A 26,745-nucleotide genomic window follows, 5' to 3' on the forward strand; every position below is an offset into this window, starting at 1 on the left:
CGCTAAATTCAAAATTACCTGAAATAAAATTGTTTAATTTTAACATTGAAAAACATAAATTTCCAAATATTTTTCCCAAAAAACATCTAAATCTTGCGGAGGATCTAAAACATTGATACTCTTGTGACTCTGTTAATATTCTGTTAAGCGAAGGTTTCTATTGGTTTGCAAACTACTGCTCTTTTTACCCTTTTAAAATTTAATTATATAAGAATAGCTTAAAAATATGATAAAGTATTAAAAGTATTGGTATTATACCATTAAAAAACAAACCTGTTGAATTTTTTGGATGGGAAATAAAGGATTTCGGGGCTACCACATGGCAACCGTTACACATGGCAACCGTTGCCAAAGGATCGAATTTTCAGTTTGTTTTGGCTTTTGAGCCGCATTTGTGTAAAAGTTTTCCAGGATGACGCTTTATTTTGATACCAAAATCGAGTTCCTGGACTCGGATGCAGTTAGCACTATTAGTAGCTGGCATCCCAGCGAGCCACTGTTTGCGGTGGCCTCGTTTAGTCCAGAACGTGGTGGTTCTGTAACCATATTCGCAGATACTGTACGTAATTTCACAAGGAACACTACTTCCTTAGGTGAAATAATCCTTACAAAGTTTTGACCTTATCCTGCAGGGTGAACCCCAACGCGATGTAACCTACCCAGTGCATGCCACCTCCCAGGCCACAGCCTTGTGCTGGCATCCCGAGAAGGCACTACTGGCCAGCGGTTGGGAGCATGGTGACATCCATGTGTGGTTCGCCGGGCATCGGGAGTTTGCCAGCGTAAATGCGCCCCACAAGGCGGCCATCGTCCTGTTGCAGTTCAGTGAACAGGGCGGACGAATGGTCACCGCAGATGCCATGGGTCTGGTCACTGGTTGGCGTTGCGATGGCCAGTACCAGTTCCTGACCATGTTCTCCCACGATCTGCGGGAGGTGCTGCTCCTGATTTGCTTTCGACGCACTGTGGAGAGCGAAGTGCGCGAGGAGATGGCCAATCTGGCAAAGGCGGCAGTGGCCGGAGACGAGAATGCCTTGGACACTCTTACCAATTGGAGGCCCCGGACAGCGGCCCGAAGCATGTTCCCTTCAGGGTTGAGGGACAATCACTGTTTCTTTGCCTGCACCCAAGGCGGAGTGGTGTATTATATCAACCAGGGAGGCGCCTGTATCGAGGTCATGAAGTGCGGCTCCCAACCTCCCATTGTTCAGATGCTCTGGCATCCCAAAAAGTAAGAATATTTTATTAATTTTATTTTAAAAACATGCTTTTTAATGGTCAACACCTTTAAGGGATGCTGTCATCTGCCTGATGGAGGATCTGACTGTCACTCTGTTTCTGGTGGAATCCACAGGCATTCTAACAGAGTTGGATAGAGTCAAAATGAGTGGACGAGGTGGTGGTCGGCAAGGTGGCATTGCCTGGTCGGGAAACAGTCTGGCCATCATCACAGGTGGGTCTGGAAAGTAATTTCCAACAGAAAGTCTTCAGCCTATCATATGTCTTCCTGTCCAGGTGATCTGTTTGTTCGCATTTGGGATATCGAGCGGAGCGACAACTATCTCCTTAAAATGGACTTGCCCAGCGGCGCTCAGATAGGATCTTCGCAAACCAGTCTCAGCAACGGCACCATCTCCTCCTCGAACCAATTCTTCAGCCAGGACAGCACCGAAAGTAGCAGTGTGACCCGGAAAACCCCAAAGTACGGAAACATGAGCGGAGAAATTTTCACCTGTCTGGCCTACAGCTCCACGAATCAAACGCTGTGTGCGGGCACATCGCAGGGAAACCTGTACACTTGGAAGAGGAGCGGCAGCCGGATGGTGAGTGCTCCCGAAGACGCTTGGCAGCTAACCAATGTGTCCACTGTGAGAGGAGCTATCCGGAGCTGCGAGTGGGGCTTCAATGAGTTGGCCAAACCCTGCATGCTGGTTAACTGTCTGTCGAATGTTTTCATGCTGAAGGAGCAACCACTGCTGGCCTTCCACACCCGGGAGCTATGGGCAGTACAGCGTGCTGCGAAATCCGTACAACTCACGCACTGTAGTGGCAGGGAGACCACCGTGCTGTCGGAATTCGCTGTCACGGCCTTGGCTCTCAACGATCTGAGCCTGGTGATGAGTAATGGTCGCAGTATTTCGTCCTACAGCCTGCAGAGAGTTGAGAAAAGTCTGGACGAGTTCGACGAGATTCTGGAAGCAGTGGAAGGTCCACCGACCACCACTCCGACCACGGCTACTCCCTTGAGCGTAAAACTTCTCCAAACCTTTCCCGCGGAATGTTTGTCCCTGAGTTTGTACAACCAGAACATCTTTTGTTTGGCCAACAGTGACATAATGGTGTACTCCGTGGGAGGAGTGGTGCTGCATCGCATCCAGGCCAGCGATATTGAGGGAAAAATCATCGGGATGGACTTGAGTGGCTGCTACCTCTCGGTCTTCACCATGAACGGCTACGTGAAGGCCTACGACGTTTCACGACATGACCCCAAGCTACTGTTTCCCAGCAAATCCGGCCACGATATCTTCGACGACTTCGGAGAGTTCATTTCGGTGAAGTGCAACAGCCAGGGCAGTCACCTGGGAATGGTGATAGCCAGCAGCAACTTCACTCCCATATCTGTGTTGTATTGCTGGGACTTCGAGCGCAATAATCTTTTTGATTACGACCTGCCGGACGAAACGGCCATTGGTGCCAAGAAGGATAGCTCCTCCTCCAGCCTGCCAGTGCGAATTTTCTGGGACTCCGAGGAGCCGCGGCTGCTGGCCATGGAGGTGAGGTCCATGATACAGAAGAATCTGCCGCAGAAGAATCCCCAACAGCAGCCCAGTCACTACGTGCAGTCCAAGATACTGTTGCTCTTTTACTCGGAGCGTGGAAGCCTGAATGTCCTGGAAACCCAAAAGATGACCCCCGGGTCTCAGTTACTCAACCTGTGCATACCCAATGTTATTCGCCTGAAGATCAATGTGGTGGAGGAGCAGCCTCTCCAGGATTTCGTGGATCTTCAGCAGTGCGATGCTGCCACCAGAAAGCAGGTCCTGAACTTCAGTCTCTATGTGGCCGAGGGAAACATGGACCTGGCCTATCGCAGTATTCGTTCGATTCAGTCGAAGGTGATTTGGACGAACTTGGCCAAGATGTGTGTGCACACTAATCGGCTGGACGTGGCCAAGGTGTGCATGGGCCACCTGGAACAGGCACGGTCGGTACGTGCCCTGCGCCAGGCCATGGAAGACGATGATCTGGAAATCGAGGCCAAGGTGGCTGTGCTGGCCATCGAACTGGGCATGATTGAGGAGGCCAAGGATCTGTATCGGCGCTGCAAGCGGTATGATCTGCTCAACAAACTCTTACAGGCCACTGGTCACCTGGATGAGGCTCTGCAGCTGGCGGAGTCCGAAGATCGGATTCATCTGAAGCACACATACTACCAAAAGGCCCAGGAGCTACGGGAACGAGGCGACATCAAGGGAGCACTGGAGTATTTCGAGAAGACCCAGAATCCCTCCCAGAATATAACACAACTGCTGTTGGAGAATCCGGCCGCCATGAAGCGATATATTCAGACTACGACCGATCCAAAGCTGCTCAAGTGGTGGGGTCAGTACATCGAGAGTTCGGGGGACATGGATGCCGCCCTCGCTGTCTACCACAAGGCTGAGGATTGGTTCTCACAGGTGAAAATTCTCTGTTACCTGGGAAAGATCTCTAAGGCGGATTCCATCGCCAGGCAGTCGGGCGATAGGGCCGCTTGCTATCACCTGGCACGTCACTATGAGAATGTGGGAAAATTCCAGGAGGCCATCATGTTCTTTACGCGAGCCCAGACCTTCAGCAATGCCATTCGAATCTGCAAGGAGAACGACTTCCAGGAGGAGCTCTGGACGGTGGCCAGCTCCTCCCGGCAGAGGGACAAGGCCATTGCCGCCGCCTATTTCGAGGAATGCGGAAACTTCAAGCATGCCGTGGAGCTCTACCACCGAGCCGGGATGCTTCACAAGGCCCTCGAGATGGCCTTTGAGTCCCAGCAGCCGGAGATCCTCGAAATCATTGCCTCGGAGCTGGTCCCAGAGTCCGATGCGGAGCTAATTAACCGATGTGCCGACTTCTTCTGCAGCATCGAACAGTTTCAGAAGGCGGTCCAGCTTCTGGCCAAAACCCGGCACCTGGAAAGGGCCATGAATATCTGCCTGGAGAAAGGGGTGCCCGTGACGGAAGAGCTCTCCGAGATGCTCACTCCGGAGAAGGGAGAATTCGAGGAGGCGACGCGTGTCAACATCCTCACCCAGCTGGGTGAGCTGCTGCAGCAACAGGGCGACTACCACAGCGCCACCAAGAAGTTTACCCAGGCTGGGGACAAAATGCGAGCCATGAAGAGTCTCCTCAAGTCGGGCAACACGGACAAGATCATCTTCTTTGCCAACATGTCCCGGCAGAGGGAGGTCTACATCATGGCTGCCAATTATCTGCAGGCCTTGGACTGGCAATCGGATGCCACGATCCTGAAGCACATCGTCAGCTTCTACACGAAAGGCCAGGCCTTCGATTCGCTGGCCAACTTCTATGCCATTTGCGCCCAGATCGAAATCGAGGAGTTCCAGGACTATGGCAAGGCTCTGACCGCCATGCAGGAGGCCTCCAAGTGCCTGGAGAAGCTGAGCCACGCCCAGCACGCCTACAACAATCTGCAGCGAACGGTGGCGGATGTGAAGAGCATCCTGGAGATCCAGCAGGCGCTCAGGGACGGAGACCACCAGCACGCCATCGGTGCCTGTCGCAGTGTGTTGGGTAAGGAATTCCCAAGTTCCTTTAAAAATATTTCCTAAATTCTTCTCGTCCTTTAGTTAAGCCTGAACTGCCGCCCATTCGACACGCCCACATCCTGGCCATGCTCGTTCGCGCCCTGGTCTATGCCAAGCAGTATCCTGAAGCAGGAAGAGCTCTGAAGGAGCTGGCCGTAAAGGACAACTCGTGGAGCGCCTCGGGCCTCTTGGAGCGTCCTGTGGTCCAGAAAATCGCCAAGGAGTGTGACCTGGACTTTGACCTGATCTGGAACTCGGGCAGACAGGTGACTGCCTCCACGAGTGGCACGACAGCCACTAGAATGTCCAGCACCTCGGGCATGACAACAAGCTACGACGATGACGAGGCGGATGATGAGGAGATCACCGAGGAGCTGCATTAGGTGACTCAGGAACGTAGAGAACGCCCAAAACTAGTCATGGGCAAAATATTCATTTTTATAGCCGGGAAATAAAATCAGAAATCCATGTGGATGTCTTTAAATATTTAAATTTTAAATGTAGTGTAACTTACATGATGTAAGTTGTTACATCTTAAATTTAATGCAAAATAAAAGGTCTCACAATGACTTAATAAAATCCTCAATCAAAGGAACCCCCAGCTTCGAACTAAGATCTGTTACAAACTTCTCACTTATTCAATCCGAATGATAACGCAAAATGGTATAACGTCGTGACTACGGATAGTTCCCTCGTGGAAAGCACCCACTCTAGTCAAAGTTCAGATACCCGTAATCGGAATGAGCAATTCATATATAGTACCTATTTCGTCAGACTGCTCACAATAACACCACTAACCTATCTAACCTACAAGTCATTCTCAATTTTATGAATGAAACATACGGGAGGTATACGTAATGTACCTCTCTAGTAAAAGCTCCCGCTCTCGTTAGCGTCACAACAAAACACTACATCCCTATTGTATATTTATTTATTAACAAATATTTATAAAGAGAGAGCGATATGGATTTGGATGATTGTGGTTTTGTTCGGCGCCACCACGAGTGGGTATGGGTATGGGATAGGAGGTGGTAGGTGGCGGCATCGAATCAGCATGAATCACTTACGCCAAAAGCGTCTTCAGCTATGATTTCAGAAGCGTTTCCAGGAAACCGGAACAAAATTCAAACAATCATATAGCGTAATTGCAAGCTGATATGCTTTAAATTGGATACATATGCGAAGGGGGTAATGAGGTTGAAACTCAAACACAGGAAACAAAAATCCATTTTATAAGGAAATATTTTTAATCTTTTATAATGGATTACTTTCTAATAAATTTATATAAAAAACTATAGAGTTTTTCAAATTTTTAGATCATAATATTGTATTTTAATATTATATTTAAGATGATCTAATACAAATATTACAGTAGTAACCACTATATCTAACACCACTATCTGTATTATGCCTGAAAAGTCATTTCTTACCATTAATTTGTTTATTAACTCAATGAAAAATTAATTTTCTCTCAGTGCAAACAGAGCAATGCGACCTGTTGCCAAATATCGAAGAGATATTCAAACACTTATAGGCATTTAGGCCGGCTGCCGCCAACAGAAACCGACTCATTGCACTTTTCCGAGAAAAATGACGCGTCGGAAGGCTGAAAACAAACATCGGAGCGCCCCGAGAGAATGTGGTTAGTGGGCCTGGGAATCGATGAATGAATGAATTTTCGCTCAGTCCAGAAACGACCTTACCCCCACTTCCAACCCAGCCCATCGAAAGCCTGGGGAACTCCACCGACTGCCACCGACCATGCCGGCGATCGTCCGAGTGACTCATCCAGGCCGAGTAAGCCCAGTTCCACGACGTCATGCTTAAGGTTGTTATTTGCCGGCGATAAGCGGCGAAAGATTCCGAGAGCTTTCCAGAGCGAAAACTTTGGCTAGGCCGGTAGCCAAGTTGGCCGAGGAACCGGTTGTTTCTACGTGGTTCTCTCCCCCATCTAGCCAATTGATCACGGGGCACTGGGGAGCAAAAAGCTCATGGCTGGCGACTTCGTCATTGCTTTATCACACCGCTGGCCGGGAGGGTGATCGCTTAATTCGTCACTTGGCGTTCGACGCTGAATCGGTGCGGACGCAAAAAAATAGTATTGTTCTTTATACCCACTATCGATCAGAGATCAGGCCTCCTTAGCCAGGTCGGACTCGGTAATCGGTCAATAACGGTTATTAAAAATTTCCAATCTCTAATTTTCCGCGAGAGATTTCCACGATTCACGGTTTCGCGGCACGTGGAAAGTGATTCCGAGACTTTGGCCAGCAGGTGAAATACCTTGGTGAATCATCCGGGCTTGTTGTGGCCTCTCACATCCTAAATCCGCTTCGATTATCCGGTTGACGTCGGGATGTCAATAAAGTGCATTTCAAAGGAAACTCAAGTGACTTGAAGTGCTTAAAATAATAAAATACCAAAGATCTGCTGCTGAGATGCTGTTTAAATGTGAAGAAGGTGTTAAATAAAAAGCCTATAAACTAATAAAAAATATTAAAAACAACGGAAGCAGAATATTTTTATATTTAATGTGATTTTTAAGAAATAATAACAAATCTTTCGAATAAAATCGATTGTGAATTTAAAAGAAAAAGTTGTACTTGAAAGTAAAGCATATAAAGTTTGTTTTTACATTGTGATTTTAATCTTTATAGACCTTTATAGATTAAACTTTGTGACTAATATTTCTTAATAAATTATAAAATGAAAACACATAAAATTAATATAAAGCTCCCAAAAACTAAAAGCTGATAAAGAATCGTCAAGTGACCAAAAAAAAAGAATTAAGATTTAATGGCCATTCTTCAGAATTGCCTCCAAAGTCTCAGTCACATTCAGTTCCAACTCCAGACGATACAAAGTGTTTGGAGCCAACAGAGGCCACTTAATGCCATGCACCAGGATGTCCCGCACAAGAGCATCGGATGCGGCAACCAACTCCAACTGGAAGCGAAGGAGGCGAAGAAAAAAGGGGATGCACCTGAAGCCGATGGAGGAACCTCACCTAGCAGACAAAGACGCAGGAGGCGGAGAAGACGGTGTAGCAGTAGTTCCACTAGTGAATCATCCAGTGACTCATCCTCGGATTCATCTACTGACTCTGACACCTCGGAAGTCAGTAGTTCCTCCTCCTCCGCCTCCTCGAGCAGAAGTTGTCCAGCACCCGCCCTTAATATACCAGAGGCCGCGTCCCTGGACACGGTCACTCCCACTACCGCTTCTCAATCTCCCCACCCGCCTCCAGAACCAACCAGAAGGGAGTCCACCGACTCATATCGGAGCATCACACCAGTGGAGGTGCCGGTGGATCCGCATGCCTGGACCGCCGAGGACATTGCCAGCTGGGTGAAGTGGTCCACGCGGAAGTTCAAGCTGGATCCTGAGCCGGACATAACCAGGTTTCCCAAGGAGGGCCGAGAGCTCTGCGAACTGAGTCGAGCCGATTTCTGGGTCTGTGCCGGATCCAGGCGAGGCGGCACGCTCCTGGCCAAGCACTTTGCCCTCAGTTTGTATCATGCCACAGGACGCGAGACGAGTCCCATGCTGAATGACGACGAACCAAGTGAGTGAACTTGATCTTAGTAGTGATCTCAGTAGAACAATGACCTGTACTTGTTTCTTGCGATTAATAATGCAATTCATTCGCATACGTATTGTTTGAATTATAAACAATATTCGCAATAAAAGATAAGTGTATATTATCATCCGTTGTTTGTGAAGTCATTGCAGTAGTCCAATTTATACAAATTATAAAGATAAACTAGTAATTTACAAGACTTACCTGGAAATCAACTTACGCATTTACGTATTTCATGTTCTCATGAAATTGATACAAAGAAGGGTAATCCCCTTTAATAATTGATCATTTAATTATCAAGTGATTGCGATTTCTTGAATCAATTGGTTTGTCTTGAGTGTGAAATGAGTGTTATAAAGGATATATTCAAGTTTTCAACGCGATAAGGAGATATAACTCTAAAATGATGAAGAAACACTTGCCTCTACCTAGACAGTCTTTCCAGCTATATCCTTAAACACTTCTTCATATAAACCTGCTTAGTGTTTAGTTTTAGAAATAACTTTTCCCAAAAAGAAAAACTAATCTCGCTGCCCATAAATTTGAAGCGTCCAGTGGCCAGAGATTGAACTGCTTGGTAATTGGGTTCACGTGCAATTCCCAATGGAGCGATTCTCTTAGATTCAAGGAGCGTGCATGTGTGTGTGTGTGCGAGTCCTTTGTGGTCAGGACATCAATTGAATCCTTTCGACCTCTCTCCTTTCGAGAAGCCAAATGGCCACTGATTAAGATGCTGACTGGCCGATAGACGCGTTACTTATGTGTTTCATTGATTGTTTTTCCCACACTCCTCGCCCACTTAATTCTCCCCTTTTGGTTAATGTCCCGATAACGAAGAAAAGTGGCCAAAGGTGCGCCAGGATCTCCCCTCCAATCTTCCAGTGAAACAACCTTTTAATTACCGTTCCGCCAAGACAAACTTTCCAACTCCATAAACGTAAATCTCAGGGGGCGACAGCAGCAAAGTATGCATCACTTTTCCAGTTATTAACTGCTGATGATGACAACGGGGCGTGCGATGCGGAAAAGGGGGCGTGGCAGGACTTAACGGGCGGTCGCGTCAAGTGATGAACTTAATAATAAACGATGTAAATATGATAATTTCTCGCAGGATGTGGCATCTAATAATAAAATCAAAATAATCCCACGCCAGCGCCAAAAGTCGCCGAGTCAAGTTTAAGGACTCAACAAGGCGGGCGGATGACTATGTGACTGGGTGGGTGGATGGATGGTTGGGTGTGTGGTTGGTTGGTTGGTTTGTTGGCTTGTCAGTGACAACAGCTCTGCGGGTGGTCAGCTTCAGAATCCTCACTCCTGCCGACTGCCTCCTGCCGACTAGCGGGGGGAACACAGGAAAATATTCATTCGTCGCATCCTTCCTGTGGCAACAGCCACATCGGTTTGCTGGAAAGCTAAGGAAAGCCTTCTGATTTGGGTCTGGCATATGTTGGCCGTGGGCCTGGTGTATAGGTTACCCTGATCCCCGAGAGCGGGGCGACGTCGATTTAATTGATTTGTTTTTTATGCCAAAGAGGATTACGCGTCGTCGCCGTCACGCAGATTACAATTGTTGTTTTTTTTTGCTTCACTGTCTGAGTCCACGCCCCCTTTGAATGCGAGGTATTTTAAGGTGAAAAGGATATGATGTAGTCAAGGGCATATAACCTTATAGTTTGTATAGTTTTCCCTTGAAAAATAGAGTAAAAACAACGAAGGATAATCCTATTTCTAAATATAAGACATCCGATTTTCCTGATTTTGGAATTCCCTAAAATTTTCCCCACGCATTTTCTTGTTTTCTAATTTTAAAATAAACAAAAAATCATCTGACATTTTATAAATAAACGAATGATTTCTTATACTGGGTATTTTTCAGTCGAAAATCTCAGAAATCGTTAAGTCAGTTGTTTTTTTTGCGCTTGGGGGTGGTGGAGTTGGTGGTGGTTGAGTGGCTGCACGTGCCCTTTGACTTTTGTGACTTCTCCGGCAAATGCCGAAGCAGCGTTTACCACCAGCTGCGCAGGTGAGCCGTAGTCGCAGCCGTAGCCCAAGATGCCAGCCATCCGTCCGGTGATAAGGAGCGGATTCCGGCCAGCGTTTCCACATGAAAGTTCAGTTGCCAAATGGCCATCGCCCGAAGCAGTTCACACGCTCTCGTGAAAATACAAATGGAAAAACTAATAAAATAAATATAAAAATATAAAACTATGTGAAAAGTGAAAATGATAAGCTTAAAATACAGCCAGAAGTATTTTTTTAAATAGATAAAATACATAAATTTGAAACAAAAGCTAATCCAGAGGTATCAGGAATTATCCCAAGAATGTAGAACCAAATGCTTCAAAAACAGTTGCCAAAAAATAAATTCCAAATGAAAATATCTCAATAAAAATTTATAAAAAGACCTGAGAATTATTAAAAGACTATTCATCATGAGTGTCAGCGTGGATGTGGGCGTTATGTGGCGCCTTTCGGAGGATTTCAACCGGCGTTTCGGCCTCCGGATGCAGCCGGCGCCTACTGTCCCCCAGCATCCACATTCCCACCACGCCGCTGCGGCGGCGGCTGCCGTGCACCACCATCACTACCACCACCACCATCAGCACCACCAGCACGCTCACACCTCGATGATCTTCAATGGTAAGATCGCCGCCTTGTTGGCCAAAAAAAAATTCATAGGAATTTCCGCTGAGACACAAACTTGAATGAATGAATGAATGGACGAAGGCGGCGAAGAGATTTCTCAATGGTTGCTGGCATTTCCGGTGATCAGTGTTTCTGCGACTAGAAATGTGAATGGTTAGGCCACATGGTGCTGCTGGGGACTCTGGCTCTTGGCGGCGGCACTGCTTGATCTGGTCACCGGCCACTGGGATGAGTCATCCTCGTCAAGGCACTTTCGCGACTTTGGCCGCGGCACTTTGAGGGGATTTTCCCGCGTAGGTGAACGGAGCATATAGTGGGAATGTCCCAGTGCCGGATAGCCAAGCCTATTACCATACCAGAACAGGATTCCTTGTCCGAGGTGCAATTTTCTGAGAATAGTTATTTACAATTTATGATTAGCTGTTTATTCAGATCTTTGTTTTTTTGCAAGCAAAGTAAGGGGGGATTGTGTTTTTTGCGACTGAAGTTCCTGGTTCTCGTATAAATGTGAAAAAAAGTGTTTTGAAAAGATTTTCAATCTGAAATATTAATTTTTTTAACATTTTGGTAGAGTATTTTAGAAAAGGGTTCAACTATTTTAATAGTTTTTAGCTTAGTCCTGGAAAAGAGCTGTAAAAGACTGATCCTTTGTTAATTATTTTTATTTTGAACTTAAAATAATCCATATAAATAATAGTAGTATTTTTATTATTTTTTAACATTTTTAATATCAGAAAAAAATAATTATTTCTAAATATTGAAATAAACTCGATCAATAAAATATTGGCAAAAGTTTATTAATCTCTTCAACATATCTGGCCTTTGAAGTTCATTAAAATAAAGCCCTGATATACATTATCAGGTTTTCTTAAAGTGTGACAACGCCTGCAGGATTTATGTCCGCTTGCGGTTGATTTTCTGTGAATCCGGGCTGGCTTATGGCATTCAATTCCATTTGGCACTCATGCCACGTTGCCACTCATGTCTGCCATCCAGAAAACCTCGTCTGGCTGGGTTGGGTTTCATTCGCGATTCTCTCCCCCGGTTAGCTCTCCGCGTATCTCTTGCTTTGTATCTGTATCTGTATATCTGTATCTGTGGACTAATGGCTCCCCCCTTATGCTGCTTCTCTCATTCCAGATCCGTATCAGCTGCTGAACGCTGCCTCGCACCGATTGGTCGCCCAGGGCTCTGGGGGCCAGATACAGCTATGGCAGTTTCTGCTGGAGCTGCTCGCCGATTCGTCCAACGCCACCTGCATCAGTTGGGAGGGCCAATCGGGCGAGTTCCGGCTGACAGACCCGGACGAGGTGGCCAGGCGGTGGGGCGAGAGGAAGGCCAAGCCAAACATGAACTACGATAAGCTTAGTCGGGCACTCAGGTGAGTTTCTCCATCTCCATAGAATAAAATTTGTTTACAGAGATTATTATATTTTTGTTTAATATAAACTTAATATTTTTTTACAATTTTCAGGTACTACTACGATAAAAATATAATGACCAAGGTGCACGGCAAGCGGTATGCCTACAAGTTCGACTTCCACGGCCTAATGGCTGCCTGCCAGGCCCAGGCGCAGGGCGGAGATCCGGCCAGCAGTATGCTAGGTTCCTACAATCATCATGGCGGTGGAGGGATGCAGCTGGCCCGCCACCCACCGCCTCCGCTGCACCACCACCACCATCATCAGCATCAGCAGCCCCACCAGCATTCCCATCCGCATCATCAACTGGGACAGCCCCATTTCCTGCATCCGCACCACACCTCCCCGCCATCGACGAGCTCCAGTTTGGGATTCTCCTCACCCTCCACGGTGTCCTCGTTGCCATCGCCTGGGCAGGTCACTGTCTCCTCCTCAAACGCCGTCGCCGCCGCTGCCGTGTCCGGAGCATCCGGCTCTGGTGGTGCGACATTTTCGACACCATTCCAAGCTGGGACAACTGGGGAGGCGACCAGGACATCCTCAACGAGCAACTACGACCAGGGCACTCCCACCACAAATGCATTTAATTGAGCCCAGGGCAACCCCAATTTGTCCTTGGGGTTGTAAACTCCCGAATTTCGATGAAATAGAGGAGGAGGAGGTGGTGGTTACTGGGAGTGGGGGGACGAAGGATGCGCATGGACCACCCACTGCGCAGGGAGAGAGTGGTTGCGCAGAGTCCACCCATCCGACAAGGGTCAGACCTTTTGGCCGTAAAAAGGACATTTTCGCATAATTCCAGCTACTTTGGGTTAATTGAGGAATTGTGATAACCTGGAGCATCGCAGAGCAATATACTCGAGAACGAGAACGAGAAATAATTTGTTACTTCGCCTGTTATCCTTCGCTTTTAGTTGTAAGCCCATGCATTCGGTAGAGAATCCTTTATTTCCACAAAAAAGGTTCATCTTCATTATATAATTCTAAGTTTGCACAAAGAATAAAATACAGGTAATCATTAAAAAACTGAATTATAAGTGATTGAATGCTTCCATATCTTGAATAAGCTTCAAGTATTCCTTAAAATAAGATCTTACTCAAGATATAGAAGCATTACTTTTTTTAGTTACATCCTAAACAGCACAGATAATGGCCAAAGTCATGAAGGCCAGACTGAAGACCACGAAGAACACTCTATCCACCGCAGTGGCCAATAGAACCCAATCGAATTGGATCATCCGAGATACTGACACCTCATTGGGATTAATGTCCAGCGGATTGGTGGCATCGTCGTCGGCATCCTTGCCATTCTCGTAGAGGTGCTCGTCCATTTCCTTGGTCTGGTTGGAGTTTGGCTCCAGGCTGACGCAGAATTGCGAAAGGAGCAGCCAAGTTCCAAGCTTTCCATGTAAGAGTTTTTTAAGGACATCCGGTATGCGTCTCTTGTGCTTTGCAGTGGCCAAGTAAAGGACAGCAACTTCAATGATTGTGGAGAAGCTCAGGAACAGTAATGTGGTGCTATAGAAAAGGACTAGGAAGGGTATATAGGAGATATTATTATCCACTAACTAGTAACCTATCTTTTAACTCACCCACAAGCGGCGTTTTGTTGGCCACAATCGGAAGCAATTGGGCGAAGTACATCAGGAAGGCGGCTATCACGATGATGAGCAATCCGTTGATTAGGATCTTCTCGCCACCCATGTGAGGAGGCAACCAGAAGGCGGCTAATGCCAGGATAACAATACACGAGGCTGGAGTATAAATTATGGCTTTGTAAATGGAGGATTCGCGCTGTATCGTCAGGGTATACTCCATATAGCCGTAATAGTCCTGGCTGACAAACTTGGCCGAGGATTCGACGATCTCCCATTCGGTGGATGGAACCGAACTATCAATCTTCTTGGAGGAAGAAGTGTCGCCTTTCCCCATAAAGTTTACATCCGACTTGATATCCTTCAGGCCCCAGGATCCGATCTTTAGCTTGCAGGTTTGCTGATCGTGCGGCCAATTAATCATGTTGAGGTTGCAGTAAGCCACATATATGGCTGCTGGTGTCCACTGGAAATGGCCGTCGTGGGTTAGAACTACATGGTTATCATCTAGCTGTCCGCCATCGTTTCCGTCCATAAGCTGGATGTCCGGCTTCCAAACTTCTCTAGTCCTCAGAGCGATCTCAGTTATGTTATCATACTCCGATGGCTTCCACATTCGCATCTCATCCCTCCACCGCTATAAAATATAGGATTCTTTATAAATTATCTTGAATGGCTTTGGTGTTAGAAGTATTGGATTAGTTCCTTTGTTTCACTTGTAATTTAAATGGGAAAAACACTTTAATCTTTTTAAGAGTAACAATATAAAAAAGATTGTTGTCCCATGAAGCTTATCATTCAATAAAATTTCAATTTATGGAATCTTACTATGTTTTGCCAACAATGGACGTTCAGCTTGCCACTCATCTCTTCCACATCCAAATAGGTAATCGTTACACCCAATCCCACCGGTGTTGGGACTCCTTCGAATTGGGGCTGGATATTTTTGTTGTAGTTGAGGAAGAGCCCGGCATGAAGACGATCGATAGTCTTGACATTGCCAGTACTAGGATCCGTATCGGCTAGATGGAATACTTTCAAGTTATCATCGCATTTCACAATCAAGAATTTGAATAGACTCACAGTTGGCGCCTGGAACGGATGCGGTAACAAACAAAAAACATATTTGCAGTAGCCTCAGTAATTCATGACCGGAAATATGTGGGTTTATCTCCACTCTCGACATCATTTAAATATACTTATATCAGGTTAGAGGAATAAGTGCAGTGTTTGACTCTCGGAGTCCGGACAGAAACTGAATGCCGGTCCAACTTTAACACATGGCCTCCGGCTCCGATATCTCTATTTTCTCCGTTCTGTCAAGTGGAGATGGCGATAGCCTCCCATTCACTGGATAGAATGGGAATAAAATGATTCAAATTTTAAGACAGTTACATATTCATTTTTAATTAATCGAGTTGAAAATGTATCGAAATTTATGAAATCTAAGCTCTCTATGAATCAACTATCAAAACTTTTTCTTTTTTTTTTAAGTATTTAATTTAGCTGGTTAAAACTCTAGCGCAAAAATCAAAATTGAAAAGAAATTTAAACTGTAGCTTGTCAGAGCATTTTAAATGTATTCTTTAATACATTTGGCAGCTGTTTTTGAAAAGTGTGGATTAGTTTTTGAATAGAAAGAACCAGGTGAAAAGAAGTTATCAAATTGTTGGATTAAAAATAAAACGTTTTTATTTATAATGTAATAAATACATAAATATATATAATAAATGCTGGAATATATTTGGAAAATTAAAATTAAAAAATAAAACGTTTTTTGAAAAGGAAAGAGTGTTGCCAGATCGCTGGACTTTTGGCGCGTAAAACATATATTTTCTGGAATCATTTAAATTTTTTGTTCATTTTCAATTTAGTTATATGTTATCATAATACAGATTAGCTCATCAATTTTGGAATATCGGATATAAACCGAAAATTGTACTTAAAAATTCTGTTCTTCAAAAAACAGTGTGACCATTAGATAACGGTGCAAAAATGTCGCCGTTTCGGGGACGTCACACTGAGCCGAAAGATTGTTGACGTGTTGCTGCTGCGTGTCACTCAGCATTTTCATATTTCACCCCCACAGGCCGGATTTTGCATTTCAACGGGGAACGGGACTAGAACAGGAGCATGGCTGAGGAAGTGATTGGAACTGTGAAGGAGGCCATCAAGGGCATCCTAGAGAATGTGAGCGCGCCCAAGAACGAGTCGGCGCCGGTGGAGAAGAAGCCGTCCACTCCGGAGGGCATGGCGGTGGCCTACGGCAGCCTTGTGGTGATGGCCATGTTGCCTATTATCTTTGGTTCCATACGGTCCGTCAAGCTCCACAAACTGAAGAAGGTGGGGGTGTAGATTTCTCCAATCCCTGACCAATATCGTCTATAACTTTCCCTTTCACTTTCCATTGCAGTCCACGGGCGAAAAGGCTGACACGATGACCAAAAAAGATGCCATGTACTTCCCGCTGATAGCTTCGGCGGCACTGTTCGGTCTCTACCTGTTCTTCAAGGTCTTCCAGAAGGTGCACATCAACTACCTGCTCACTGGGTACTTCTTCGTTCTGGGCGTGATTGCGCTGGCGCACTTGTTAAGCCCGGTGATGAACTCCCTGATGCCGGCAGCTGTGCCCAAGGTACCCTTCCACATACTCTTCACCAAGGGTGAGGGTAAACACAAGGAGGACATCATCAACTATCGATTCTCCACCCACGACATCGTCTGCCTGGTGATCTCCTCCGTCATTGGTGTCTGGTACCTGCTGAAGAAGCACTGGATCGCCAACAACCTGTTCGGCTTGGCCTTCGCCATCAATGGCGTGGAGATGCTGCATTTGAACAACTTTGTCACCGGTGTGATCCTGCTCAGTGGACTGTTTTTCTACGATATCTTCTGGGTGTTTGGAACCAATGTGATGGTCACCGTGGCCAAGAGCTTCGAGGCGCCCATCAAGTTAGTCTTTCCCCAGGATCTGATCGAGCACGGTCTGAATGCCTCCAACTTTGCCATGCTGGGATTGGGAGACATCGTCATCCCCGGCATCTTCATCGCACTCCTCCTCCGTTTCGATGACAGCAAGAAGCGAAAGACTCGCATCTACTTCTACTCCACGTTGACGGCCTATTTCCTGGGTCTGCTGGCCACCATCTTTGTGATGCACGTATTCAAGCATGCCCAACCGGCGCTTCTCTACCTGGTGCCTGCCTGCATGGGTACTCCTCTGCTGGTGGCCCTCATCCGCGGCGAGCTGAAGGTGCTTTTTGCGTAAGTATATGCAGATATTAGAAAATATGAGAGGTTAAAAATTACTGAAAACTAAGTTCATGCTTATCATGTTTTAAATTAATAATTTCATTAATCGAACGACCGGTTATATTTTTGAACATGAACTTGTTTCTTCAATAAATATAAAAACAATCTTAAAAGCTCTGATATTCTATTTCAAGAAAGATCAAAACGGCTTAAACTAGTTGATACATAAGCACATTAATTTCTTATCATATCATAAGTGACCACTTTATCTGAGCTTTATAGATTTAAAATAATTGATTAAATAATTTAAATTATAACACCCTTTTTCCTCCTTCCAGCTACGAAGATCATCCTGAAGAGAAACCCGAAAAAGAGAAGAAGAAGGAAAAGGAAGAGGGAACCAGCTCGTCCAGCAGCAAAAAGAAGGAATCCAAGAAGGCCAAGTAGGACTAGGCGTTGGACTCTCTACCGAACAACATCTCCATTCTTTCCATCCAACCTGTCTTCTCCAGCTAGCCAAGAATCCTTTTTGTTATAACTTCTACTCCTCTTCCTGTCCCCCATTCTCCGTACCTCCGTACACCACCATACACTGCTATAAAAGACGAATCGCTTTTTTTGAGTTATTTACGTTCCTTGGCCAGGCACAACAAAAACCTTATTTAGTTATTCGATTAGGATACAACTGTAGAAAATTAATTTGTCAACTTTTTTACGCGATTTAAAGAAATTAATTGCTTAGACACCTATTAATTTATGTAACTCCCATGTTTGGGAGGAGTACATTTAAGAATGATGTTTAAATACAAATATATTCCAATTTTTGAGACACAGTGAAAAGTTCTCTAATAAATCTACTAATGGATCTCTAACTAAAATATTGGTTCATTGCAGAATATTATACTTTTGTGGCACAATAAACAATTTAAATAAAAAATAAAGTATTTTATAAATGACGTTCATGTGCTTTGTATTTCAAATGGAAAATATAGCTTCCAGGGGACGGAAGATAATTATTTTATTAATTTTATTTTTTCTGGGTTAAAAAAATTATTAAGCAAAAACTTAAATATTAAAAAATGTATTTTTTTTTTTTTAACCGTTACAGAATTGTATTTACCAACACTATAACCAAGAAACGGTCTTACCAATTACGGTAAGACTGTCGACAGTGTGACCCATTCCCCGAAGCAATTTTTAGCACTTTTTCAGAGAACAAGCGTTCCAACGAAAAATTGCGCTAGAATTTGCAAAAAAGTTGAAATAACTAAGCTGATCCTCTAAAGCTGTTGAAGTATTTACCATTTCAACGTTAAGCAACTGCCAAGGTAAGTGAAAATGCAATTCGTATGCAATGAAATGGAGAAACCGGGCCAAGAGCATTTCTTACCCACACACACATTTATCTCGACAGACGCGCGTGTACAGCAAACTGCAATTTGTAAAGTGGGAAAACGTTGAAAGATGTCTGGAATTGCTATCACACGCTTAGGCGAAGAGCGCAAGGCGTGGCGGAAGGATCATCCCTTCGGATTTGTGGCTCGTCCGGCCAAGAATCCCGATGGCACTCTCAACCTGATGATCTGGGAGTGCGCCATTCCCGGCAAGAAGTCGACACCATGGGAGGGAGGTTTGTACAAGCTGCGCATGATCTTTAAGGACGACTACCCCACCTCGCCACCCAAATGCAAGTTCGAACCACCTTTGTTCCACCCGAACGTCTATCCATCGGGCACCGTCTGCCTGTCACTGCTGGATGAGGAGAAGGACTGGCGTCCGGCCATTACCATTAAACAGATTCTGCTGGGCATTCAGGACCTGCTCAACGAGCCGAACATCAAGGATCCGGCTCAGGCGGAGGCATACACCATTTACTGCCAGAATCGTTTGGAGTACGAGAAGCGTGTGCGTGCCCAAGCTCGCGCCATGGCGGCCACCGAGTAATCCATAGCTGAAGCAGCTCCTCCCCACATAGACATTTAATGATCACCCCAGCTCACACACACCCACAAAAACCCACACACACAAAAAAAAAACAAAACATCTAGGCGGAGAGCGTTTTCGAGAACGCTTTTCATATCTTTTTACTTTTACTAAGTCGATGTAATGAAAAGGAACACTTAAAAACCTACGAACCAAATGCGATTGCGAACTTACTGCACACCAGAAACTATCAATTACGATAAAAGAAACAAGTTGTCGCATTTACAGCACTCTACCATTTCAACAAAATCTTTTATATGTTCTCTATGCATCAGCGAGGCTTCACCACTACACGGATGAGTGACTCATGCCGGAGAATTGGCTGCGTGGCATGTTGCTCTCCATTCCGGCTCCAGAGAACTTGATATGGGGAGATCGATCCCACGTTCACAGTGATTCCAGTAAACGAAGTTGCAACTATCTTATATCTTCTATTATTTTGATTAAATGTAACGAAATTTTTTTGTTGATTACATTAAGTACAAGCTAACGTATGTACTCCATGATTTCAATAAAAGTATATAAGATCTATATTTTGTTATTTTTAATCTAAAAGAGTTCCCTATGTCTTGTATAGGTTTTTTATTCAAGCCAAGAGTTGAAAATTAAGTTAAAGTGTAAATTAATCTTTTGTTTTTGAAACCAACTATTAGATTTCGAAATTTTTAAGGTTATTGAAACTGAAACACGTGATTTTGAAACTATAACGAAAGAATCTTGCACTGAAGGTAGAGTATAAAAACTTCGGCTTATCATATTACTAAAATATTGTATGTATTTGCTTTTTAAAAATCGATGAGGTCATAAAAGAACCCCCTTTTTTGTTTTTTTTCCAATTATTGAAACTAATTCCTTGTACTTTTTTAATCTTGATAAATTACTTGCTATCAATAATTGTGCTCCTATTTAATCACCCATTAATATATTACTTTTACATTTAATTTCCAACTCACCTTTGGGCTTTTTAGAGCTCCCATAATAAAATAAGGATTGGTTTTTGAGCAACACCTTGACTCGTACACCCATTTGTTGAATAAATTAATTACTTTTATTGTCGCACACACTTAATAAATAATGTACTCAGTTAAATTACACAGTTTTAATCAGTTTACAATATATATAATAATGGATCTAAATAGGATTACTTCTGCTCCTCCTGCTCCTGCTCTAGAACTCTCCACAATCCTCTCCGTCATCCTTGCAAACTTGTAGTTTCTTGCACTCGTTTTAGTTTCTCTCTAAGTGGTAAGCTTTGGCATGCATTATATGTCATGGTGCCCACTTCATGGGTATGCGTCTATATGTCTATATATTTAGATATTATTTTGTGTATTCTATATATGCGTGTATGGTGTATGTATATATCTACTGCTATCGATCGATAAGTCGTAGGAGTCAGTCCCCAAGTGGCATATTGGAAGTGGAGGGCAGCGACAGGGAGATTCTCCAAGAATACTGTCGTCGATTACAGGTTATAGATTACAGATTACGGGTTTAAGTATAGTTATAGTATAGTTGTAATAGTTTACAGGGTAATGTTGGCTAAGCTTAGGATTCGATTCGATTAGGTTCGGTTGCTCCAGCTCCAGCTCCAGCTCCTGCTGCGGCTCAGAAGCACTTGTAATACCATTCCAGCTGCTTCCGCTGCGCCTCCCAACGCAATTGGCTCTCTCAAATGGCCGCCTCCTGCAGGTTCTCCTTGTTCTTCTGCTGTCCGCCACCCACCATCCCCACACCCAAGCCCAGACCCACTGCTCCGCCGGCAGCTAGATGATTCGGACTTGGACTGTCGTTGGCCTCCGGTCGGTGGGGTTTGCTCTTGCAGTAGAACTGCTTGTGGGCCAGGTAGGTCTTCACATAATTGAAGGATATGTCGCAGACGGAACAGTACTTCTTCATTGCCTCGGCGGCGGCGGCAGCTGCAGCTGCTGCGGCTGCCACACTACTGTTGCCCAGGGGTGATGCCACAGGCGGGGGTGCCAGTGCCACATCTACCCCAATGTCCAGGGGTTCTGCTTTGATGTGTGGCGTGGGTATGGGTGAGTTGTTGTTCTCGTGAATCAGACTCAGCGTGGAAGGTGCATCCAGAGGCTCTGATTTAATGTGGAAACTAAAAAGGAAGGACTTGATTCATTTTTAACTCCAGAAATCCCAGCCAGACTTCCTACCTTGTGGCTTCGCCGTTGGAGCCATCATTCGAGTGCTGATTGGGTGTGGAGTTGGCAATGACCTCCTGTTCCCGGGTTTCGGGTGAAATCGAGGGGGAACTGATGGCCACATGGGGATGCAATAGTTTCATGTGACGTAGCTGGAAAAAAATAAATTTTAAATGAAAAAAAAGAAAGACCAGGAAAGAGATTCTAGCTTAACTCACCACATTGCCCTTGTAGGTGGAACCATAGTTGCAGTAATCGCAGTTGAACAGCTGCGGCGGATGCTCCATGGACTCTAGTGGTGGGGCTACTGCTCCCGCCGATACTGGCAACTCCTGGACCACACTGGCACTCTCCTCCTCGAAGATGCAGGTCATGTAGTGCTCCTCATTCACGTCGCTGGTCTTCTTGTCGAAATGCGTCCGGATGTGGGTGCGCATGCCCCGGAGAGTGTTGCCCTTGTATTGGCAGATGCTGCAACGGAAGGCCTTGACTGTTCCGTGCATCTCCATGTGCTTCCTGGCCAGAGCCGCCGTGGGACTGACCACTCCACAGACGGGGCACTTGTTGACGCTATTCGAGGCGCTCGGTTGGGAGTTGGAATTGGTGGGAACAGTCAGTGGATTGGAGGCGGGAGCTGGGCAGGGAAGTCCAATTTCATGAAGGGTTTTGCACTTTCCGCACTTCTCCTTGGTGATTGTCAGCTGGCCGGGATCTGTGGGTGTGCCAGCGGGAGCAGCAGCAGCTGCCCCACCCTTAGGGCAGTAGTAGTTCTGGTGCGCCCTCAAGTTGTCCAATGAGGTGTACTTGATGCCACAGGCGGCACAGATGAGTTGCTGATAGGCCACCGGAGAGGTCTCCACCGAAGCGGCAGCACCTACTCCTCCGCCCCCAGATCCACCAGCTCCGGCGGGATTAGAGGGGGAAACTGCTGATTTGGAATCACTATCGCCCGATCCTTCTTGGTTCCTGGCCGAGCAGTAGTGCTGCTTGTGGGCCAGATAGTTCTCGTACTTGCAGAACACTATATTGCACTCCTTGCACTTGGACACGCCCTGTTTCACATAGATCTGTGGGGGCTGGCCGCCGCCGGCTGCTCCTCCCCCGGTAGAGTTGTTGCCTGCCGTTTGAGCGGCGGGTACGGGTGGGAAGGCGGGTGAAGCGCCACTAGCTCCTCCGGCCACTGCTGCAGCCGCCGCAGCTGCTGCCAGTTTCAGGGCCAGTTCCGGATTGGTTTTGGCCAACAGGGATTCAGAAAGACCAAAGTCTGCCGGCAGCATTGCCGAGAGCATGTCCAAACGATGTGGCACTGCCACATTCAGGCCGGGTGGCGACATGGACGCAGCACTTCCTGCCCCCGAGCTCCTCGGGCTGATGGCTCGCCGTTTGGGTGAAGGACTCATCGAGGGACTGCTGGGCAGGGAAGGGGCACACACTATCTGCTCGGGAGTGACACTTCCTCCACCTCCTCCTCCTGCTCCGGCAGCCGCTGTATTTATGTTCTCCTTGCCTGAGATGCCTCCCCCCACGGCACCCAGTCCCAGGACTTCCTCCATGTCGAATAGCTGTTGCAACTGTCGCTGTCTGAGGCTCAAGGAGTTCAGGGAGATTGGGGAACGGCGTAGGGAAAGATCCAAAGGAGCAGACTCTCTAAAGGTGGGAAAGTGGGAAGAAAAAAAGAAGCACCTTTAGTACTTGGCATTTCTGCGGAAGGATCAAGGATAATCATTAGCTAGCTCATTACAAAACATACCGAGTGCCACCCGCTTCCTTGCGCTTCGGCTCCGGTGGACTGCTCTTGGGCTCTATGGGTTCTGCGGCGGATGAGGGTGCCGAGGGACGCTCTGGTTCCAGGCTGGGAATGGGCAGGTTGTGCAGACTAACGGTGGAGTTGTTTAACTGGCTGCCATTGCCGGCCAGGGCACTTCCCAGCAGGGCGGTGGCCAGGGGCTTGATGGTGCCATTCTCCACCGTGAAGCAGGTGGATTCCGGATTCACGATTCCCGAGGAGGGCGTTGGCCTGCAAAGATTAATACATCCTTAAGAATCACCCAGATTATGGTCTCATTTTCGAAGACTTACAATGGCCCTGGAATGATGCTGGCTGCCCGGATCAGGGAGCACGGAACAATGATGATTGGATGGGTGGGCAGTGCCAGAAACGGCTGAGGTGGTGGGGCTTGCAACGAGGCAGCTGCTGCTGCTGCCGCTGCTGCCGCCGCCGCCGCAGCAGCCACCATAGCCGGTGTGGGAGTCTTATTCCGGGCCTGGGGACTCAGTTTTCCGGGAGCAGCGGCCTGGGCAGACACCCCCACGGCAGAGGCTACCGATCCCGAGGCACTCGATCCTCCACCGCCTCCGGGAGATGCATCCGGCTTGGGGGTTAGCTGACCTTCTGTCCGGCGGGAGCTGCAGTAGTGCTGTTTGTGGGCCCGGTAGGTTTTTATGTTATTGAACCGGATATCACAGTCGCTGCAGTAGCGATCCGTTTGCTGCTGGAAGGGATTAGGGAAAATGGCGATTAATTAAGACTTCCATTGCTGGTACACAGCCTGAACACTTTACTCACTTGACTAGAGCTCTCCTCCAGGGAGTTGCTGGGCACACCGGCCGGCGGCAAGCCGTTCTGGACGAGATTCGGCAGACTGGCCACCACAAGGCTGGGAGTGGCCGGCGATGTCTGATGCATTCGCATGTGTCGGTTGAGGGACACCTTCTTGTCGGCACTGTAGGAGCACTGGGAACAGGCGTATTGCTTTCCAGTCCTGGCCATTTTGGCCGGTGGCTCTGAGGAGCCGCTTCCCGAACCGGATCCAGCCGCTCCAGATGGCGTTCCTGATGATTTGTCGCCGTTGCCCGCTGCCTGATCCTCCTCCGCGTCCTTGTTCCTGTGCGAACAGTAGTAGGCCTGATGGGCCTCCAAAGTGGAGGGAGAACTGAAGGCGATGCCGCAGGGCAGGCACATGAACCTAGCCGGCTTCAGCAGAGGCTCCACAATCTCTGGCTGGGATGGCGCCTCCGGCTTGATCAGCGGCGGAGGTGCCAGCAGACGCGGCTCTGTCAGATTCAGCTCCTTGGCATCCGGCTTAAGGGCGGGATCTGAGGCCAGGAGTGCGTTCAATCGCAGCTTGGGCAGTTTGGGAGCCACGGGTGAGGGTGAGGGGCATGGCGATGGCTCCGCCTCGGGCTCTGAGGGCGGAGTGCAGGGCTGCTCCAGTTTTGGAATCAAACGGGGGGACGAGGGGCTTCTCGGTGGTGTGCTGGGACTATTGGGTGGCAGGTTATCTGCCTCCTCCTCCTTGGCCGGCTGGGGTTCGTGATCCTGATCCATCATCTCAGTTTCCATCAAATCCTCGGCCTGCTCGGCATTAGTCTCTTCCGGCTGCTCGGACACAGAGTCCTCCTCCATCTCATTATTGTTATTATGGATGTTCTCGTGGTTATCAGAGGAATCGTCCATCTGATCTGATAGCTGATCTTCCAGCTGATGAAGCGGCTTCTCCTCGCCCAGCTCCTGTGCGGTTAAATCTTTGGAATCTGGAAAAGAAATGAAAAGTAACTATTAGTTTGAGGACACAGTTTATAAAAAGAAAGATCCTCTAATTGCTCATTCTAGAGAACCATCCTGGGAACAACAATCACATGGCAGGAACGACATTAAGACCCCAAATTGGTTTCCCAGAATCCTCCAGAATCCCTTATTGCCCCATTCCGGGCAAGATCTATGTGTCAGCCAGCTGCTTTGGCAATTATTATCGAACAAATTGTCAGGCTGGTCAGCGAGCTGTGAAAACAATGCGACAGGAGCCAGCGGGAGGGAAAAAGGAAATCGAATCCAGAGGAGCTATTTTATCCGGATTGCCCATCTCTTACGTGGAAAACGCTGGTGTTGTGGGGAGGGGGGAAGAGAAGGAAAAGCGCTTGCTTGGTGGCATCTTGGTGGTGACCACTGATGATTAGGAGGGCCCGCTCGAAGTTCGGGCCAGAATCCCCAACTGACATCTGATTTGTTTCGGTTTTGGCCAAGGCAAAATATTATAACGACCAGTGCGGCGATGCTGGCCGAGATTATGGCGGCGGGCAGACAGACAGTGCGGAGAGTGGACAAGCCAGTGGACGTGGACATGGACATGGACATGGCATGGAGATGGAGCTGCAGGATAAGAGCGGGCGCAGCTTGCAGTTTGCATCTCGCTTCGCCAGAATTTCGACATCTCGACTTGGCTTAACATTTGCTCTGCTCGTGCGGGCCGCAGTTTCCAAAAAGATTTTTTTTTGTTGCTTCCCAATCCTCCCAGACCGCCCACCTCCTTGCCCCAGCCCACTCCTCTCTCTTTTGGAGGCTGGTGAAGATGCGCGTTGACCTGTCAATTGCTGGCTATTGAAATGTCAGCACATCGAGAGCGGCAGGAGCTTGTTGTTCCACCGAGAAAGAATCTTCAAAAGGAAAACTATTTTAGTTTCCTTTTTTTTTAAGTCCTGCCGTGAAATTGTTACCCATTTTGCATTTAAGATTGAACTTCAAAGGCAATTAAATATATTTCTAATAATTTTTAACTTTATTTTCATTTCTAAATAATTTTTAATTCAAAATTAAGCTTATGACTGTTACCTTCATAAGCTAAGCTTTGAATTAAAAATCATTTCCTTAATATCATCCGTTTCTTATTTAAAAAAAAATAATATGGAATTAAAACATTCCTAAAATTATCAGTTATAACTATAAATATTTTTTTCATCAAGAAATCTGAAATCTTAAAAATTAAAAACAAAAAAATTTCTCACTGTGAAAATCAAGTTTGTCGCCTAAGTCTTTTGATTGCTTTGTGATTTCAGGCTTGGTTTTCTTTCTTGCCTTTTTTGATTTGAAGCTTTTTTCTTTGTTTTTTTGTTCATTGCTGCCACTGCAACAAATGTTGCAACTGTTGCCAAACTATTGACGGCCCGCCCTAATTGCCGCCGTCGATTTTTCACGAATTCACACAATTCTGCACGTGAGCAATCGGTTAGAAGAATCAGTTCACCCTTCTCAGTTCAGCCCCTCCCAGTTGCCGTCACTCCTTGACCCCGTCATTGCCACAAAAGGGCTCACTGCTGGCATTCCGAGGCATTCTGCTTATTTGTAAGATATTTATTGCCTTCGATTGGGTGGCGATAAGCCGCACACGTAAAGTGTTTTGTCCGGGCAGGGGATCGGATCGGGGGGTGCCAGGGATTCGGGGTTTCGGGAGGAGAGAGGAGAGAGGGTGAGATGGCCGAGCGCCGATAGACTCCGAACGGGAGACTAACAGCTAACAATGGCTTTGACTT

At 46.6% G+C, this 26,745-nt stretch overlaps 6 protein-coding genes across 10 annotated transcripts in view; 4 read left to right on the forward strand and 2 right to left on the reverse strand.

The window, feature by feature from the left end:
• The first annotated feature begins 356 nt into the window (after positions 1-356).
• Positions 357-5,384, forward strand: LOC6507328 (intraflagellar transport protein 140 homolog). Its single transcript, XM_001965319.4, has 5 exons — positions 357-559; positions 633-1,231; positions 1,293-1,453; positions 1,516-4,791; positions 4,848-5,384. Exons 1-5 carry the CDS (start codon positions 413-415, stop codon positions 5,186-5,188), a joined length of 4,524 nt encoding a protein of 1,507 aa, XP_001965355.3. The 5' UTR covers positions 357-412; the 3' UTR covers positions 5,189-5,384.
• A 1,454-nt stretch (positions 5,385-6,838) lies between these two features.
• Positions 6,839-13,483, forward strand: LOC6507338 (DNA-binding protein D-ETS-6). Of its 2 annotated transcripts, none has more exons than XM_001965320.4 (3): positions 6,839-8,370; positions 12,172-12,412; positions 12,506-13,483. In XM_001965320.4, exons 1-3 carry the CDS (start codon positions 7,602-7,604, stop codon positions 13,041-13,043), a joined length of 1,548 nt encoding a protein of 515 aa, XP_001965356.2. In that variant the 5' UTR covers positions 6,839-7,601; the 3' UTR covers positions 13,044-13,483. The 2 variants fall into 2 exon arrangements, with proteins under 2 accessions (XP_001965356.2, XP_014760612.1); XM_014905126.3 differs by lacking the exon at positions 6,839-8,370 and adding an exon at positions 8,391-11,025.
• Positions 13,382-15,387, reverse strand: LOC6503363 (acetylcholine receptor subunit beta-like 2). The gene is made up of 4 exons (XM_001965321.4): positions 15,131-15,387; positions 14,876-15,069; positions 14,045-14,684; positions 13,382-13,983 (listed from the first exon to the last, which is right to left on the reverse strand). Exons 1-4 carry the CDS (start codon positions 15,234-15,236, stop codon positions 13,586-13,588), a joined length of 1,338 nt encoding a protein of 445 aa, XP_001965357.2. The 5' UTR covers positions 15,237-15,387; the 3' UTR covers positions 13,382-13,585.
• Positions 15,388-16,058: 671 nt separating this feature from the next.
• On the forward strand, positions 16,059-18,139 carry LOC6507349 (minor histocompatibility antigen H13). The gene is made up of 3 exons (XM_001965322.4): positions 16,059-16,390; positions 16,461-17,311; positions 17,638-18,139. The coding sequence occupies exons 1-3, from the start codon at positions 16,181-16,183 to the stop codon at positions 17,744-17,746; spliced, it is 1,170 nt and encodes a 389-aa protein (XP_001965358.1). The 5' UTR covers positions 16,059-16,180; the 3' UTR covers positions 17,747-18,139.
• Positions 18,140-18,448: 309 nt separating this feature from the next.
• Positions 18,449-19,815, forward strand: LOC6507360 (SUMO-conjugating enzyme UBC9-B). The gene is made up of 2 exons (XM_001965323.4): positions 18,449-18,627; positions 18,714-19,815. Exon 2 carries the CDS (start codon positions 18,764-18,766, stop codon positions 19,241-19,243), a length of 480 nt encoding a protein of 159 aa, XP_001965359.1. The 5' UTR covers positions 18,449-18,627; positions 18,714-18,763; the 3' UTR covers positions 19,244-19,815.
• A 496-nt stretch (positions 19,816-20,311) lies between these two features.
• LOC6503362 (zinc finger protein ush) overlaps positions 20,312-26,745 on the reverse strand; it is a 59,848-nt gene continuing 53,414 nt past the window's right edge. For 2 of the 4 annotated variants that reach the window (XM_032455549.2, XM_032455551.2), the window contains exons 3-8: positions 24,005-24,972; positions 23,518-23,927; positions 23,189-23,455; positions 21,657-23,085; positions 21,451-21,590; positions 20,312-21,392 (exon numbers count right to left, since the gene is read on the reverse strand). In XM_032455549.2, coding sequence (XP_032311440.1) covers positions 20,954-21,392; positions 21,451-21,590; positions 21,657-23,085; positions 23,189-23,455; positions 23,518-23,927; positions 24,005-24,972 — 3,653 coding nt within the window. In that variant the 3' untranslated portion in view covers positions 20,312-20,953. Of the gene's footprint in view, positions 21,393-21,450; positions 21,591-21,656; positions 23,086-23,188; positions 23,456-23,517; positions 23,931-24,004; positions 24,973-26,745 lie in introns of all 4 variants that reach the window. The other 2 variants (XM_032455548.2, XM_032455550.2) reach the window with 1 other exon arrangement.

Source organism: Drosophila ananassae, chromosome 3R, assembly GCF_017639315.1.
Source record: "Drosophila ananassae strain 14024-0371.13 chromosome 3R, ASM1763931v2, whole genome shotgun sequence".
In the NCBI taxonomy this organism is placed as follows: domain Eukaryota; kingdom Metazoa; phylum Arthropoda; class Insecta; order Diptera; family Drosophilidae; genus Drosophila; species Drosophila ananassae.

Excerpts from the sequence above, each read along its gene's own strand:
- LOC6507328 (XM_001965319.4), top strand. The coding sequence starts at position 413 with ATGACGCTTTATTTTGATACCAAAATCGAGTTCCTGGACTCGGATGCA. Across the intron at positions 560-632 it reads TAACCATATTCGCAGATACT|GGTGAACCCCAACGCGATGT; the intron begins GTACGTAATTTC and ends CTTATCCTGCAG. Across the intron at positions 1,454-1,515 it reads CAGTCTGGCCATCATCACAG|GTGATCTGTTTGTTCGCATT; the intron begins GTGGGTCTGGAA and ends CTTCCTGTCCAG.
- LOC6507338 (XM_001965320.4), top strand. The coding sequence starts at position 7,602 with ATGGCCATTCTTCAGAATTGCCTCCAAAGTCTCAGTCACATTCAGTTC. Across the intron at positions 8,371-12,171 it reads GCTGAATGACGACGAACCAA|ATCCGTATCAGCTGCTGAAC; the intron begins GTGAGTGAACTT and ends CTCTCATTCCAG. Across the intron at positions 12,413-12,505 it reads AAGCTTAGTCGGGCACTCAG|GTACTACTACGATAAAAATA; the intron begins GTGAGTTTCTCC and ends TACAATTTTCAG.
- LOC6503363 (XM_001965321.4), bottom strand. The coding sequence starts at position 15,236 with ATGATGTCGAGAGTGGAGATAAACCCACATATTTCCGGTCATGAATTA. Across the intron at positions 15,070-15,130 it reads ATCCGTTCCAGGCGCCAACT|CCGATACGGATCCTAGTACT; the intron begins GTGAGTCTATTC and ends TATTCCATCTAG. Across the intron at positions 14,685-14,875 it reads TCCATTGTTGGCAAAACATA|CGGTGGAGGGATGAGATGCG; the intron begins GTAAGATTCCAT and ends TATATTTTATAG.
- LOC6507349 (XM_001965322.4), top strand. The coding sequence starts at position 16,181 with ATGGCTGAGGAAGTGATTGGAACTGTGAAGGAGGCCATCAAGGGCATC. Across the intron at positions 16,391-16,460 it reads AGCTCCACAAACTGAAGAAG|TCCACGGGCGAAAAGGCTGA; the intron begins GTGGGGGTGTAG and ends TTTCCATTGCAG. Across the intron at positions 17,312-17,637 it reads GAGCTGAAGGTGCTTTTTGC|CTACGAAGATCATCCTGAAG; the intron begins GTAAGTATATGC and ends TCCTCCTTCCAG.
- LOC6507360 (XM_001965323.4), top strand. The coding sequence starts at position 18,764 with ATGTCTGGAATTGCTATCACACGCTTAGGCGAAGAGCGCAAGGCGTGG.